The following is a 13,395-nucleotide window of genomic DNA, read 5'->3' as shown; positions in this document are numbered from 1 at the left end:
CACTTAGCTCTCAGTCTGGTTCGTTGTGGTTGAATTGAAAAACTACACCAGTCTCTTCCTCAGGGGACGAGCGAAACTCCGTTGGCTCGTCGTGGTCGTCTCTCGCTCACTCAACTTCGAATACGGACTCTGGATACGTTTCACTTCCAAGACATTTTTGAAATATCTCTGGTCTACTCTGTAGTTGCTCCGAAAGCACTCAATTACTCTCTGGGAACTTGTAACTTTTTAAATTCTACGGCGCTGTGGGACACAACCCCTTCGGTGAAAAGCTTCAGTGAAGTGCGCAATACCTCAGGTGTGCGAGCGTCACATCAGCCTCACTCTAAATCTGTAAGAAGACTAGACCACTGACCTTAACACCTCAGCGGCCATCTTGCAGTTGCGCAAATGCCACCAACTTGTCCACTGATGCCCAGTCTTCAGCCCTGTTATAACGCAAGAGTCCTTCCGGTCACGGACAATAGTAGAATTTACATCTAAAGTGTTGGGGATCCTGACATTCAGCTAGGAGGAGTTTTTATGGATATTGCACGCGTCAACCAGAGACGCGTCTACAGAAGCCCCGCTCCAGAAGTCGGCCTGAGCATCACTGGTTTCGCATCTGAGAAGGTGTTTTTGGGCGTCCGAGGTATCGGAAGAGCTCAGGCCCACCTCACATGACAAGGCAAACAAGGGCAGCTGCAGTGCAGTCTGTGACTCTACGGAAGGTGGGGTACATTGCTTTCCCTGCCCCTGCCCGGTGGACTTTAGGCATGGAGGTTGGCAGCATTTAAGGGGACTCGAGGAAGCCCTGGGATTGAACACCCATCAAGATTTTTATATCGCAGTCATCCCCCATTGTCCTGCACAATACCTAACAACACACAGCAATTACTGAATCCCCGTGGCATACTTACCTAGTACAAAGAACTCTGGGACTTGCAGTTTTAATTGAGCAGCGACGCAAAGCACAAGCACATGACTTGGGGAGGAGCGAGCTCTCACCTATGGGTATGTTGCAGGACAGTACTAAACGGGGGGTGGGCCAGAATTTTGATTGATTGCATCTGATGAAGGCCGTGATGGTCGAAATGCATTATGCCATGATATTTCAGTAAACGCTTCCACTTGAATTTCCCCTGTGTGGCTTCTGCTTCTTCAGCTAGTAGGAGTTGTTTTGGATATTGCACGCGTCAACCAGAGACGCATCTACAGAGGCCCCGCTCCACAAGTCGTGTTGAGACATCACTGGTTTCGCATCTGAGAAGGTGTTTTTAGGGGCGTCCGAGGTATCGGAAGAGCTCAGGCCCACCTCACATGACAAGGCAAGCAAGGGCGGCTGCAGTGCAGTCCGTGACTGTACGGAGGGTGGGGTACATTGCTTTCTCTGCCCCTGCCTGGTGGACCCTTGGCATGGAGGTTGACAGCGTTTAAGGGGACTCGAGGAAGCCCTGGGATTGAACACCCATTGAGATTTTAATATCGCCGTCATCCCACATTGTCCTGCACAATACCTAACAACACACAGAAATTACTGAAACCCCGTGGAATACTCACCTAGTACAGAGAACTCTGGGACTTGCAGTTTTGATTGAGCAGCGACGGAGTGCACAAGCACATGACTTGAGGAGGAGCAAGCTCTCACCTATGGGCATGTTGCAGGACAGTTCAAAACGGGGGGTGGGCCAGAACTTTGATTGATTGGCATCTGGTGAAGGCCGTGATGGCCGAAATTCATTATGCCGTGATATTTCAGTAAAAGCTTCCACTTGAATTTCCCCTGTGTGGCTTCTGCTTCTTCAGCTAGGAGGAGTTGTTTTGGATATTGCACGTGTTAACCAGAGACTCGTCAACAGAAGCCCCGCTCCTCAAGTCGGCCTGAGCATCACTGATTTCGCATCTGAGAAGGTGTTTTTGGGTGTCCGAGGTATCGGAAAAGCTCAGGTCCACCTCACATGACAAGGCAAGCAAGGGCGGCTGCAGTGCAGTCTGTGACTCTATGCAGCGACAGAGTGCACAAGCACATGACTCGGGCAGGAGAGAGCTCTCACCTATGCTTCCACTTGAATTTCCCCTGTGTGGCTTCTGCTTCTTCAGCTTGGAGGAGTTGTATATATATATGTGTGTATATATATATATATATATATATTCACTGAAAAAACCATGAGTTATAGACCATATATAGTTAGGAATTAGCATTTACAAAACCTTATTTTACTCACACAAAACCATTGAAATTTCATACATAGTTAGTTGCACTAACTATATATCGCGCACCCGCAATCCACTGCTGATCATGTCACATATTACATCATTCATGACATGATCAGTGACATCACTGATGACATCACTGATGACATCACTGATGACATCACTGATGACATCTCAAATGACATCACTGATGACATCACTGATGACAACATCCAGTGACTGTGTGTTTCTGTAAAGTCAAAATATGTCTTACATATTGAAGAATGAGTGGGTGTATAAGTGTCTGGATGAAGGATTTAGTAGGTGCATGACTGACTGTATGAGTGAGTGATTAAATGTGTCTAACTGAGTGCATGGGTTAGTGACTAAACTGTCTTAATTTGTGCATCATTATGTCTGTTGTTCTGTAAACTGCTGCATGTGTTGATCAGTAGCTTTATGATTAAGTATATGGGTTATTGATTGGTTGCCCAAGTATTTGTATGGGAGACTGAGTGTGTGTGTGGGTGGCTGGGAGGTGTATGACTGTGCATAGATGTGTGAGCAGTTGATTCACTAGATGTATGGGTTCAAAGGTGCATGTGGAAACAGCTGGATGGGCGTTTGACTGTGTGCATGAGTGTATTGGTGAGTGAATGGATATCTCAGTGCTACATGTCAAAGTAAGTACATATGTAAAACACAGTACATGTGAGAGTTGACATATATAAATAACTGTGCATAAGAGCCAGTGAATTTGTGAGTGGCTGTATGGATCATTGTGAACTTGTATCAGGGATTGTATAAGAGAGTAAATATGTGTTAGTATATTTTTGAATAAGTAAGGTGTGTATAACTGTATAGTTGAGGAAATGGAAGTGTGATTGATTCTTTGCATGACTGACTAGGTGTGTGAGTAACTCCATGGATGAGTGACAGTCTGTGAGTGTCTATTTACTCTGAGTGTATCTAAGATTATATTAGAGTCTGAAGAGGTTCACCGTATTATCACATTAATGATGTCATCAGTGATGTGATCAGTAATGTCAAATGAGATGTCATCAGTGATGTTATCAGTGATGTCATTTGAGATGTCATCAGTGATGTCATCAGTGATGTCACTGATCATGTCATGAATGATGTAATATGTGACATGATCAGCAGTGGATTGCGGGTGCGCGATATATAGTTAGTGCAACTAACTATATATGAAATTTCAATGTTTTTTTGTGAGTAAAATAAGGTTTGTAAATGCTAATTCCTAACTATATATGGTCTGTAACCCATGTTTTTTTCAGTGAATTTTCAAGGTTTTGTAAATGCTAATTCCTAACTATATATGGTCTATAACCTATGGTTTTTTCTGTGAATTTCAATGGTTTTTTAATAGCAAGTATCAAAAGCTGTAAAATGTCAAGTACGTGGTAGGTAAAAACATTTTCGTATTTATGCACGCTGATGTGCTTTGAACGCTGCCCCCCCCTCCTCTTTTCTTTTAGGAGTATTCTCTCTTTGCAGATAGTGAAGGGTAGGTAACACAGGCCTTTGCCCCCGTTGTGATCCGTCGTGCCTGCTTCCCTCTCCATTTGATTGATTGTTATCCTAGCATTTATTGTTTTGGAATTGGTTCTCTTTGGTTCATTCTCTATTTACAAACAAGCACAGAGTCGCAATACTCTGTTTAGTCATTGCAGATAGTGAAAAATCGTTAAAAAAACAAAAGGAATCAAGCAAAATCAGTAGGCCACTAATGGGATCTCTTTTTGACCTCGCTAAAATAGAAACATTATGAACAACTCCTCATGACAAATACGAAACTAGTGAGAGGAACTGAGTTCGACACCATGATGGCTGCAAGACAGCTCGGCTCCGCCGCCCACCCCACCTAAAATAACGACAAACACTATGCAAATATTATAAATATATACAACACACCAGCAAAGTAACAGGGTAAAACGTTTTATTAAATAACTATTTACATGGCAGCCTGCTGCAACATCGATCCAAACAAGCCTTTGTATTTGGGGCTCAAAATCAACAAGTAACAGGGTAAAACGTTTTATTAAATATCTATTTACATGGCAGCCTGCTGCAACATCGATCCAAACAAGCCTTTGTATTTTGGGCTCAAAATCAACCATCAATAGTAAGATTTTCATAGGTGAGTGTAGGTTCATGGTTTTCCATCCACAGACTAAAAGCCTGGAGTGGGAGTGAAAGAACAATAACTAGGTAAGAAGGAAGGCAGAGGTTGTGGGAAGGACTCTGGATATGGTATGTTGCTTGGTCCCTGAGATGCTTCGATGTCACTGCCTTGCACAAATGGCATAAGTCCTGGATGTTGGGTGCCATAGTTGAGGGTTCCGAGAAGCGCTTATAACACTGTCTGAAGCTTATTTGCACCTGCTGCAGCTTCACTATTCTCAAAGTAAATGGGGGCTGTTTGTGGAGATGACTGCATTGGAAAACAATGTGATGCGGTGCCTCCCTGAACCGCTTAACGGAGGCCCCCGAGATAATTGCGCCTGCTCCACACCTTGTCCCACAATCCGTTTGACCTGAAGACACGTCCTGCGGTGCCCTGGTCCGACCATCACATATACCTGTGCCAGGAGACGGCGTGGGGTGCAGTAGAAGGGAGAACTAGCCTCCCCCACCTCCCCAGGTGGAGGTTTCTCAGCTACACCCCAGCGCTTCACTCGACCAGCTGACTTGCGCCCGCTCTTACGACACAGTGCCCCGCTCGGCCAGCTGAATCGCGCCTTCTCTTGCTATTACAACGTCTCACCCGTCATCCAACGGAATTGCACCCAATCTTGCGGTACAGTGACAGGCGGCTGCTACGGAGCTCACGAAATGGCGGTCGGCTCCACAGACTTGGGCCTGGCCTGCAAAGATGGCTCTGGGCAACCGTGGAACTCGGACGCTTGACTGCTAGGGCATGGGCCCCATTCCCAAAAGAGTCCCCTCAGCCTTGAAGATTCTACAACAGTCACTGGGACCCCCGACTCCCGTAGACTTCCGGTGGGGAGCGACTGCCATGATTGCTCGCGGAATGGCCACGACGTAGCCACGAGATGGTGGTGCTCTCATGCTGACGCCAGCTTCAGTCTGAAACATCCAGAAACACTGTAGACTACCAATTCGATCAGTTCCGGTGGAGCCCCAACGTGACCCGGTAGAGAAGAACTTGCCCTCCCCTCTTTGACTGATGGTTCTGTTGTCATTTAACAGAACTTTTTGGACTGCTGAAAGGGGTTGTGTTCCGACCGCTGGTTGGTGGAGACATTTTGACTATATTCTGGACCTGCGTTGTCGCGTAATGCGTCATATGACGCGCCGCGTTAGCGCACCCGGAAGTGCTCCGGTGCGCGAGGCGCAGCTTCCCGGAAACGATCCAGAGCGCGGCGCGCAGCGCGTAACGTAAGCATAACAGGTCATGGGACTTGTTAATAAAACTTTTCATTGGTTCATTTTACTTTTGTTATTCTAATGATGAAAGGCTTGGTCATATGACCTAAAAATAACACTTTTCATTGCTTTCGAACATTTTTTTTTCCCAAATGATGAAAGCCCCACCTTTTTTTTTCTCACTCTGACTTGTAAAGCAAAGGACCCAGATGCATTTACAGTTTATCACTAACAATGTTCCAGGCTAATGTATTTTCCCGTGAAATTTACAACTGTCCTGCAAGTAAAATATTCCTATTTTGAGAAAAGGGGCGTTTCTTCGTCCCATGAGGGAGCCGTTGACAAAAGAGGCTCGGCCTGCTGTCTTAGTCGCTGATAGGCATGAATATCGGATTCTTATCGATCACTTTATGTTGCAGGAGTGGAAAACACAACAGCCCTTGACCATTTATCTTTACTGCGTTCCTGCGTATTATACCTTTTAACCGTCATGTAATCGGGCTGCTTTATTTCACTTGCCTTTTACTGATTCAAAAACAGTGGCTATTATTCAAAACTTTACCAATATAGGTACTACTACCATGTTTTGTTTTAAAAACCTTTATTGTGAAAATGTCAGTATACAAATACGGGCCTATAACCACGTGGGCCGGCCACGGAGCAAACTGGAATTGTATATGATGAGGGGACATTTACACTGTAGAAGAACGTAACAGGCGACCCATTAGGTTGCAAGAACTAAGGTGTCTAACAGTTGCGGAATCGGTGGACGTACATTTTATAATTAAAGTACGACAGGGCCAGTTACAATAAAATTATCTAGATATACATTTGCGGGCAAGTACCATGGGTGACGTTAATTCGAACTTTCAATAGTACAGTAATCAATAACACATCAGAACTTAATATCAATAGGGATGTCCAAATGTTCAATCAGTACTCGTCCCCGCCCGCCATGTGCTTCAAAACTGCATACGTATCTCGTGATATCAAGGTTGGGCAACCAGTACACAACAAGGAGTTACGAGTCCCATTTATACCGGCGCCATTTTGGGCAAGGCCGGGCAGGTCCAGGATATAGTCAAAATGTCTCCACCAACCAGCGGTCGGACCAGAACCCCTTTTGGCAGTCCAAAAAGGTTCCGTTAAATGACAACAGAAGAGATAGGCAACAAGAACAATCAGTCAAAAGAGGGGACGCTTTCGTGAATGGGGCCCATGCCCTAGCAGGCAAGCATCCGAGTTCCAAGGTGTCCCAGGGCCATTTTAGGGGACCAGGCCCAAATCCAAAGAGCCGGCCACCATTTTGAGAGTCTTGTTGCAGCCGGCTATCGCTGCACCGCAAGAGTGGGCGCAATTCAGCTGGATGGCGGGTGAGTCACTGTACCGCAAGAGCGGGCGGAACTCAGCTGGATGGCGGGCGAGACGCTGTACCGCAAGAGCGGGCGGAACTCAGCTGGATGGGGGTGAGGCACTGTGCCGCAAGAGCAGGCGGAACTCTGCTGGATGGCGAGGGAAACGCTAATGGGCGCCCCACTGCAGATGAGGTGCCTCCACCTGGGGAGGCGGGAGAGGCCCGTTTGCGCTGCCTCCCCCCCCGGGCACCCCACGCCGTCTTTCGGCGCAGCATTGTAGGATGGCCACACCAGTGAAACTTGCTGGACACCACCTCGGTGCCATCCTGATCTCGGCGCGTTGTGCTGCCTTCGGCCTACTGTAGCAGCAAGTGCGGGCGCAACTCTGCTGGACGGCGAGTGAAACGGTAAAGGGCGCCGCACTGCAGATGAGGTGCCTCCACCTGCGGAGGCGGGAGAGGCCAGTTCGCGCCGCCTCCCCCCCCCCCCGGGCACCCCACGCCGTCTTTCGGCGCAGCATTGTAGGATGGCCACACCAGTGCGGCAACTTGCTGGACACCACCTCGGTGCCATCCGGATCTCGGCGCGTTGTGCTGCCTTCGGCCTATTCGCACATCGGTCCGCTACTGAAGCCGCCTCACAGGCCAACGAATTTTGTAGGCTTTTTATAGCCCAAAGCCGCATAACAGGTCATGTGACTTGTTTATAAAACTTTTCATTGGTTCATTTTACTTTTGGTTTCCTAATGATGAAATGCTTGATCATATGACCTAAAAATAACACTTTTCATTGAATTGAAACATTTTTTTTTCCCAAACGATGAAAGCCGCACCTTTTTTTTTCTCACTCGGCAATCCAAAAAGGTTCCGTTAGATGACAACAGAGGGGACAGGCAACAAGAACCATCAGTCAAAAGAGGAGAGGGCAAGTTCTTCCCTACCGGGTCACGTTGGGGCTCCACCGGAAGTCATCGAATTGGTAGTCTACAGTGTTTCTGAATGTTTCAGACTGAAGCTGGCGTCAGCATGAGAGCACCACCATCTTGTAGCTCCGTCGTGGCCATTCCGCAAGCAATCATGGCAGCCGCTCCCCACCGGAAGCCTGCGGGAGTCGGGGGCCCCGATGACTTTTGTAGAATCTTCAAGGCTGAGGGGACGCTTTCAAGAATGGGGCCCAAGCCCTAGCAGGCAAATGTCCGAGTTCAAATGTGTCCCAGGGCCATTTTAGTGGACCAGGCCCAAATCCGAAGAGCCGGCCGCCATTTTAAGAGTCCTGTGGCAGCCGCCTATCGCTGCACCGCAAGAGTGGGCGCAATTCAACTGGATGGTGGGCGAGACGCTGTAGCCGCAAGAGCGGGTGCAACTCAACTGGATGGTGGGCGAGACGCTGTAGCCGCAAGAGCGGGCGGTAAACAGCTGAATGGTGGATGAGGCACAGTGCAGCAAAAGCGGGCGGTAAACAGCTGAATGGCTGAATGTAGCTGCTATGATAAGTGATCACGAGTGTCATGTCACGTGACCCTGGCAACGAAATCTATGCCTTTCATTTTGGCCCGAGTCTACTTTGCCAGGCTGATGAGCTCACTGCCCTGAGGCCTGTGAGGTCATCAGCTCGGCAAAGACATAGCCTCGAGGACCAGTCTCCACCCACTAAAAACGTTTGGCTAAAGTTTACCCCGGGCGTTTCAGGTTCAAGCCCTGTATGGCCAGGGGCTGCATGTCAATCAGCGAATGTAGAGGACGGCACCCCACCCTTTCTTAACACGTCACAGGGAGGTGGGTCCTGCCCCCTGATAGAAAGGGAGTGGTAGAGGCTTCAGGTGGGAAGCCGAGTCTGTGCAGTATGTCATAAGGACTTTTTGAGACACACTGCGCAGACATGCTTCCCACGCTGCTGTTACAGTACAGTGTGAACGTCCGCCATCATTTATTTGCAGGTCGGCGTTTCAATAGGAGGCTTTGGCCACAGCTTGTGAAGGTGCACCTCTTGTTCAATAGCCTACCTCACCCCTCTCACGTCCGCCTCTTTTCTACCCATCCAAGGCCCTTCCCTGGGTCTCCTCTGGCCCCAGACACTGTGCTCCTGAGTGCTGAGTAAAAAGTCTGACTGCAGCTGGCGAAATCCTGAGTATTCTTCTACAAGCGTTAACAAGAGCTGCCAGGGACGCTGCAGCCACTTTTCAAATTAGCACAATTCTAGTTCTAGAAGAGGCAAGAGAAAAGCAGGTCAAACACCAGGCCGGGTCCTGCATCTTCTGTGCTCCTGGGTCTGCTTCCTGGAAAAGGGAGCAGGTAGCCAGTCTCCCTTTCTTAAGCCAACAACAATGCTGCAATACAGCATTGCGATTGTTGTTGAGCACCGTGGCAAAGGGCGATTAGCCAGGGGCTGGAGGGGTGGGCATGTACTCCATGCAGGTGGTAATGCACCCTGCATTGCAAACAGGGAAGTGTGCATGACTGCTTTGGGTGGCCTGAGAGGGCCAAGCAAACAGGCATTGGGCACTTGAGTGGGCATACCACTCCGCCCTTGCCCTGCTCCATGAGTAGAGCAACCCCACCCACCCTCCCACATGCAAAGGAAATATAGTATGAGTACATCAGAAACTTGTCATCATGGTATGTTTCCTTTTCTTGTACTGCTTGAAAGCAGTGGGGTGAAGCTCTTCTGCCACAGCTGAGAATCTACCACAGGGGGTGCGTCACTGACAGGTGCTAGGCCTGGGCCCGATTCGAACCGGGCATCCTCAGCTACATGTCCCACCTTCTTCTCATCTGGACTTTGACACTGTGGCACAATCTTCTGCACTCTCTCCAACAGCCAGAAGGAGCCTCAGCCAGGTAGGATTTCACAAGCCTGGGTATAGCAGTCACTGTCAAGTCCATAGGGGAACCTCCTGATGCAGATGATGCAAGAGGGCCCCATTAGGTGTGAAGTTGCAGCAATCCCGCCACACAATTTCTAAGCAGCTCAGTGGCCTCACCCTCCACAGCATCCGGCAAGTGCAACATACTCTGGCCTGTGTTGCAGAGAGTCACGGGCCACCATTGGTAATCTCCTCTGTGCACCCCAGTGTAGTGGTGGCGTGTGGTATGAAATGCAGTCCTCCCTATGTTGGTGTGTAGTAGCACCCTATCAATCACAGCTCCAAGGGCCACCAGGCAGTCTTCTCCCACAGGTCAGCAATGTGTCTTCATCAGATCTGGCAGACTTCACCACCAGGTAAGGGTGATTGCTGATGCCTCAATGTCTAACGCCATGGCCCAGCAACTCCAAAGCACCTGTGCAGCCTACTCCAGGTCCATGCGCAGGCCCAGCGAGGCCTCCGGGCCCCGGGGACTGTCTGGCCTTTCAAGGTTTTAGATGCTATGGTGTTGCAAGGAGTGCACAATAATATGTAATGTATCACTGGTTTTGCCCAGCGTTGGACTTTTTCCATGATTGTAGCCCTGAATTTCCTCTTCCCCTGGGACTAGGCTGGCGATCCTGGGCTTCAGGGGGGTTGTTGATCTGTGCTGCACTCGGTCCTGGCTGGTCCCTTCTGCATTTCATTAGTATTGTTTCCTATTTTTCATTGGAGGTGGACTTATGGGTTATTTTTGCCTCTAGAGGCAAAAAAAGTCACATTGGGCTGACTACCGTGAGATTTTTTCCCGCTAATGGGCCTTTCGTCAGTTTTCACCTGCTAACATCAGAATTTGTATAGTCTTCACACTAGTGATAGCAGCAGTTTTCACCTCGGCTACCTGAAACTATCTCCATGTAGCAACGTATTGTAAATACATCGCTAACAGGTTGATAGTTTTTGGTGATAGGCAGTGTTAAGAAAACTGCTGTTAACTATTGTTAGCATTAGTTAGCGGCTGTTCTTGTACGAATGCCCATACATTTTTGTGTTTTGGTTTGTGTTTGCTATATTGAAGTAAGTGTATTTGAGTTATATAGCTAGGTTAACTGCATATTTAAAAACTGAAGGATAACATAAAAACTGTTTTTGTATTATGTGTAAGTCAGAAGTAAAGTAGTTGGTATGTTGGCTAGAATACAAATATAAAATACTTTTTTTTACAGAACAATATCTACATAACTATAAGAGTTAGAATGCCTACAAAAGCTTGGAGGAAAAAGCAGCAACACAAGCAACCACAGTATCTATTGCAGAACCGAGACACAAAAGGGGCAAAATGTAGAAGAAGTGGTGAAAGAAAAAAGATCTTCTAGTCGGAGAACAAAGTAATTTCTTTAAAATGTACATAGCCATTTAGAAAGATTACAAAATAATGAAAATAAAAACCAAAGTATGAGAAAGAATAAGAGTGGAAAATGTGTATGGTGCAAGAACAGGAAATAATGTAACAAAGGTGGACACACCTTAACCAGGAGACTAAATCAGTTTAAGAAAATAAGAACCAGGATGTTTTGTATTAGAGTGGTTGTAAATCTACTGAGAAATATGAAGAAGTTCAGAAGAAGGAGAGAGGCATTGAAGCAGAAAGAAAGATTTGAGGGAGTAGTTGATAAGGCCTTTGCTTTGAAGAGGAAGCTTTTCATTTGGATTATAAATTGAATGAGGACTTGTCAAAATGGTGTTGTGCATGAGGAGATACAACCAGAAGAAAAGATTAGTGAATGGAAGTAACTTTTGTACAGTTTTTAGTGGAGAATGGATACATACTTCTAGTATAGATGATTTCTTTGATGGAGAAAGCTACCTCCAGGATAGCACATTATTTCATGATATTGTATAAAAGAGGACAATGTTATGAAATAAAGAATGGCACTCCTATAGGAAAAGAGGTGATAGTACCTAGAAATGTAACACAAGTTATTGCAGAAAAGGCACAATCAGAGCCCTATATACAAATGGAATTGTAGTACTGTTTGTAGTATTTGACAGCAATCCATTGATATATTAGGAATATTTATATGTCTTTCCAGGGTGAAGTTTCAAACACAAAATACAAACTTTACAAGGAATGGATCCTTCCAAGGTTATAAAGCATACAAATTTACAGGGACATTCTCTAGCTTGTTTATCAAAGAACGTGTGCCAAAGCACCTTTTATCATTTCAGGATGATAGCTGTATTCAACTCAACAATGCAAACTTTTGTTAGGAGGCTGTACTGTGTGAAAACTCCTGCTTTAGGTTTACGATAATTGAATAGGGCGCTTTTGCATGGTAATGTGGCAGAGGTGGAAAAAGTTTGTGACAATGTCCAATTTTGTTTCTTTGGTCCTAGGTCCCTCAAGCAGAATGTCATAACAAAAAACTGATGTACAAGGAGCTGCTTCAGATTTAACAGGACAAGTCCTGCCATTAGCATGAATTAGAGTGATTGCTATGGCCTGGCTATGTATAGTTGATGTAGGGCACATAAATCAATTATAACAATCTAATAGGGAGAAAGTCCTTTGTACATCAGGCCCACTGTTTTGTTATTTTGAAGAAATAAACGCATGTGCTGGGTTTATTTCAGCAGAAACAAAATGGTGGGAATTTGGCAAAATATTGCAGCCGTCCAGATTCAGCCTTGCAAAATTGCTTCCATCACATTAGCAAAAGCAATTTATTTGAAGAGATCTCCAGCAACATGGTGGCATGAAGGGCACTCCTCTACCGGAAGGAGGAGGTGGGTGGGTCAGCTACCTGTGCAATCCCAAATCACCCCCTTCTTTTGTTGAAAGTATAAAAAACATACATATGTGTACAGGCCATTCATTAGGTTTATTATCCCTCTCATGCTTGATTTTTAATGATTATGATCCGAGGCACCATTTCAAATCAGGTTAGAGGCTGAGTAAATAAAAGCAAATACAAATCAATCTTACTTTCGTCTTTAGTGCGCAGCCTAGATTTTGGAGCCCCGTCAATATTTTTGGGACATTGGTGGCTAGCTATAAAAAAGAGGAAGAAACAAAGTGGTCAGAAAAATTGTCCAAACATTATATTAAACAGTTTTATTTTCAATAACTTTAGCTTGCAGCATTATTGGTACTTTTATTCTTCATGTTTTGATAATTCTCTTTGCATATATTTTCTTTTTAATTTCAGAAACAGCTACTTAAAGTGTTTTTTGCTTTTGATGAGCACAGATTTTGCTGCCTGCATGTTCGGTTTGCTCCTAGTATTTGATGATCAAGACCACCATTGATTCCTAATTTGTGTATGAAATGTGTCTAAAGTATTGCAGATTAGCTGTATAAAGCAACTTTCTGTTAAGGTCATTCAAATGGATGGTACATATACATTTCCAATCAACCAGCAAATACCTATCTACTTACAGTGGTAGACTATGTTTTGAGATAGGAACGTATGCCTCTTAAGGTAGGTGTAAGGTATAAGAAAAGTTTCCTTTTCTTGATACTTTTCAAACTTTGCTTGTGTGCTGGAAAGTACAGCACAAATACAAAGAGGGAAAAGTATTAAAGCATGCTTTTCTTCTGGAACAATCCCCTTC

The 13,395-nt window shown here is 45.9% G+C and overlaps 1 protein-coding gene across 1 annotated transcript in view; it reads right to left on the bottom strand.

The window, feature by feature from the left end:
• Nucleotides 1–13,395, bottom strand: part of LOC147703282 (uncharacterized) — a 303,605-nt gene that overhangs the window by 245,442 nt on the left and 44,768 nt on the right. The window contains exon 3 of the mRNA XM_086931733.1: nt 12,767–12,832. Coding sequence (XP_086787859.1) covers nt 12,767–12,832 — 66 coding nt within the window. The remainder of the gene's footprint in view (nt 1–12,766; nt 12,833–13,395) is intronic.

The sequence above is a fragment of the Lissotriton vulgaris genome, chromosome 7 (genome assembly GCF_964263255.1).
Source record: "Lissotriton vulgaris chromosome 7, aLisVul1.2, whole genome shotgun sequence".
Taxonomy (NCBI): domain Eukaryota; kingdom Metazoa; phylum Chordata; class Amphibia; order Caudata; family Salamandridae; genus Lissotriton; species Lissotriton vulgaris.
This window is presented reverse-complemented; position numbering and strand designations above follow the sequence as displayed.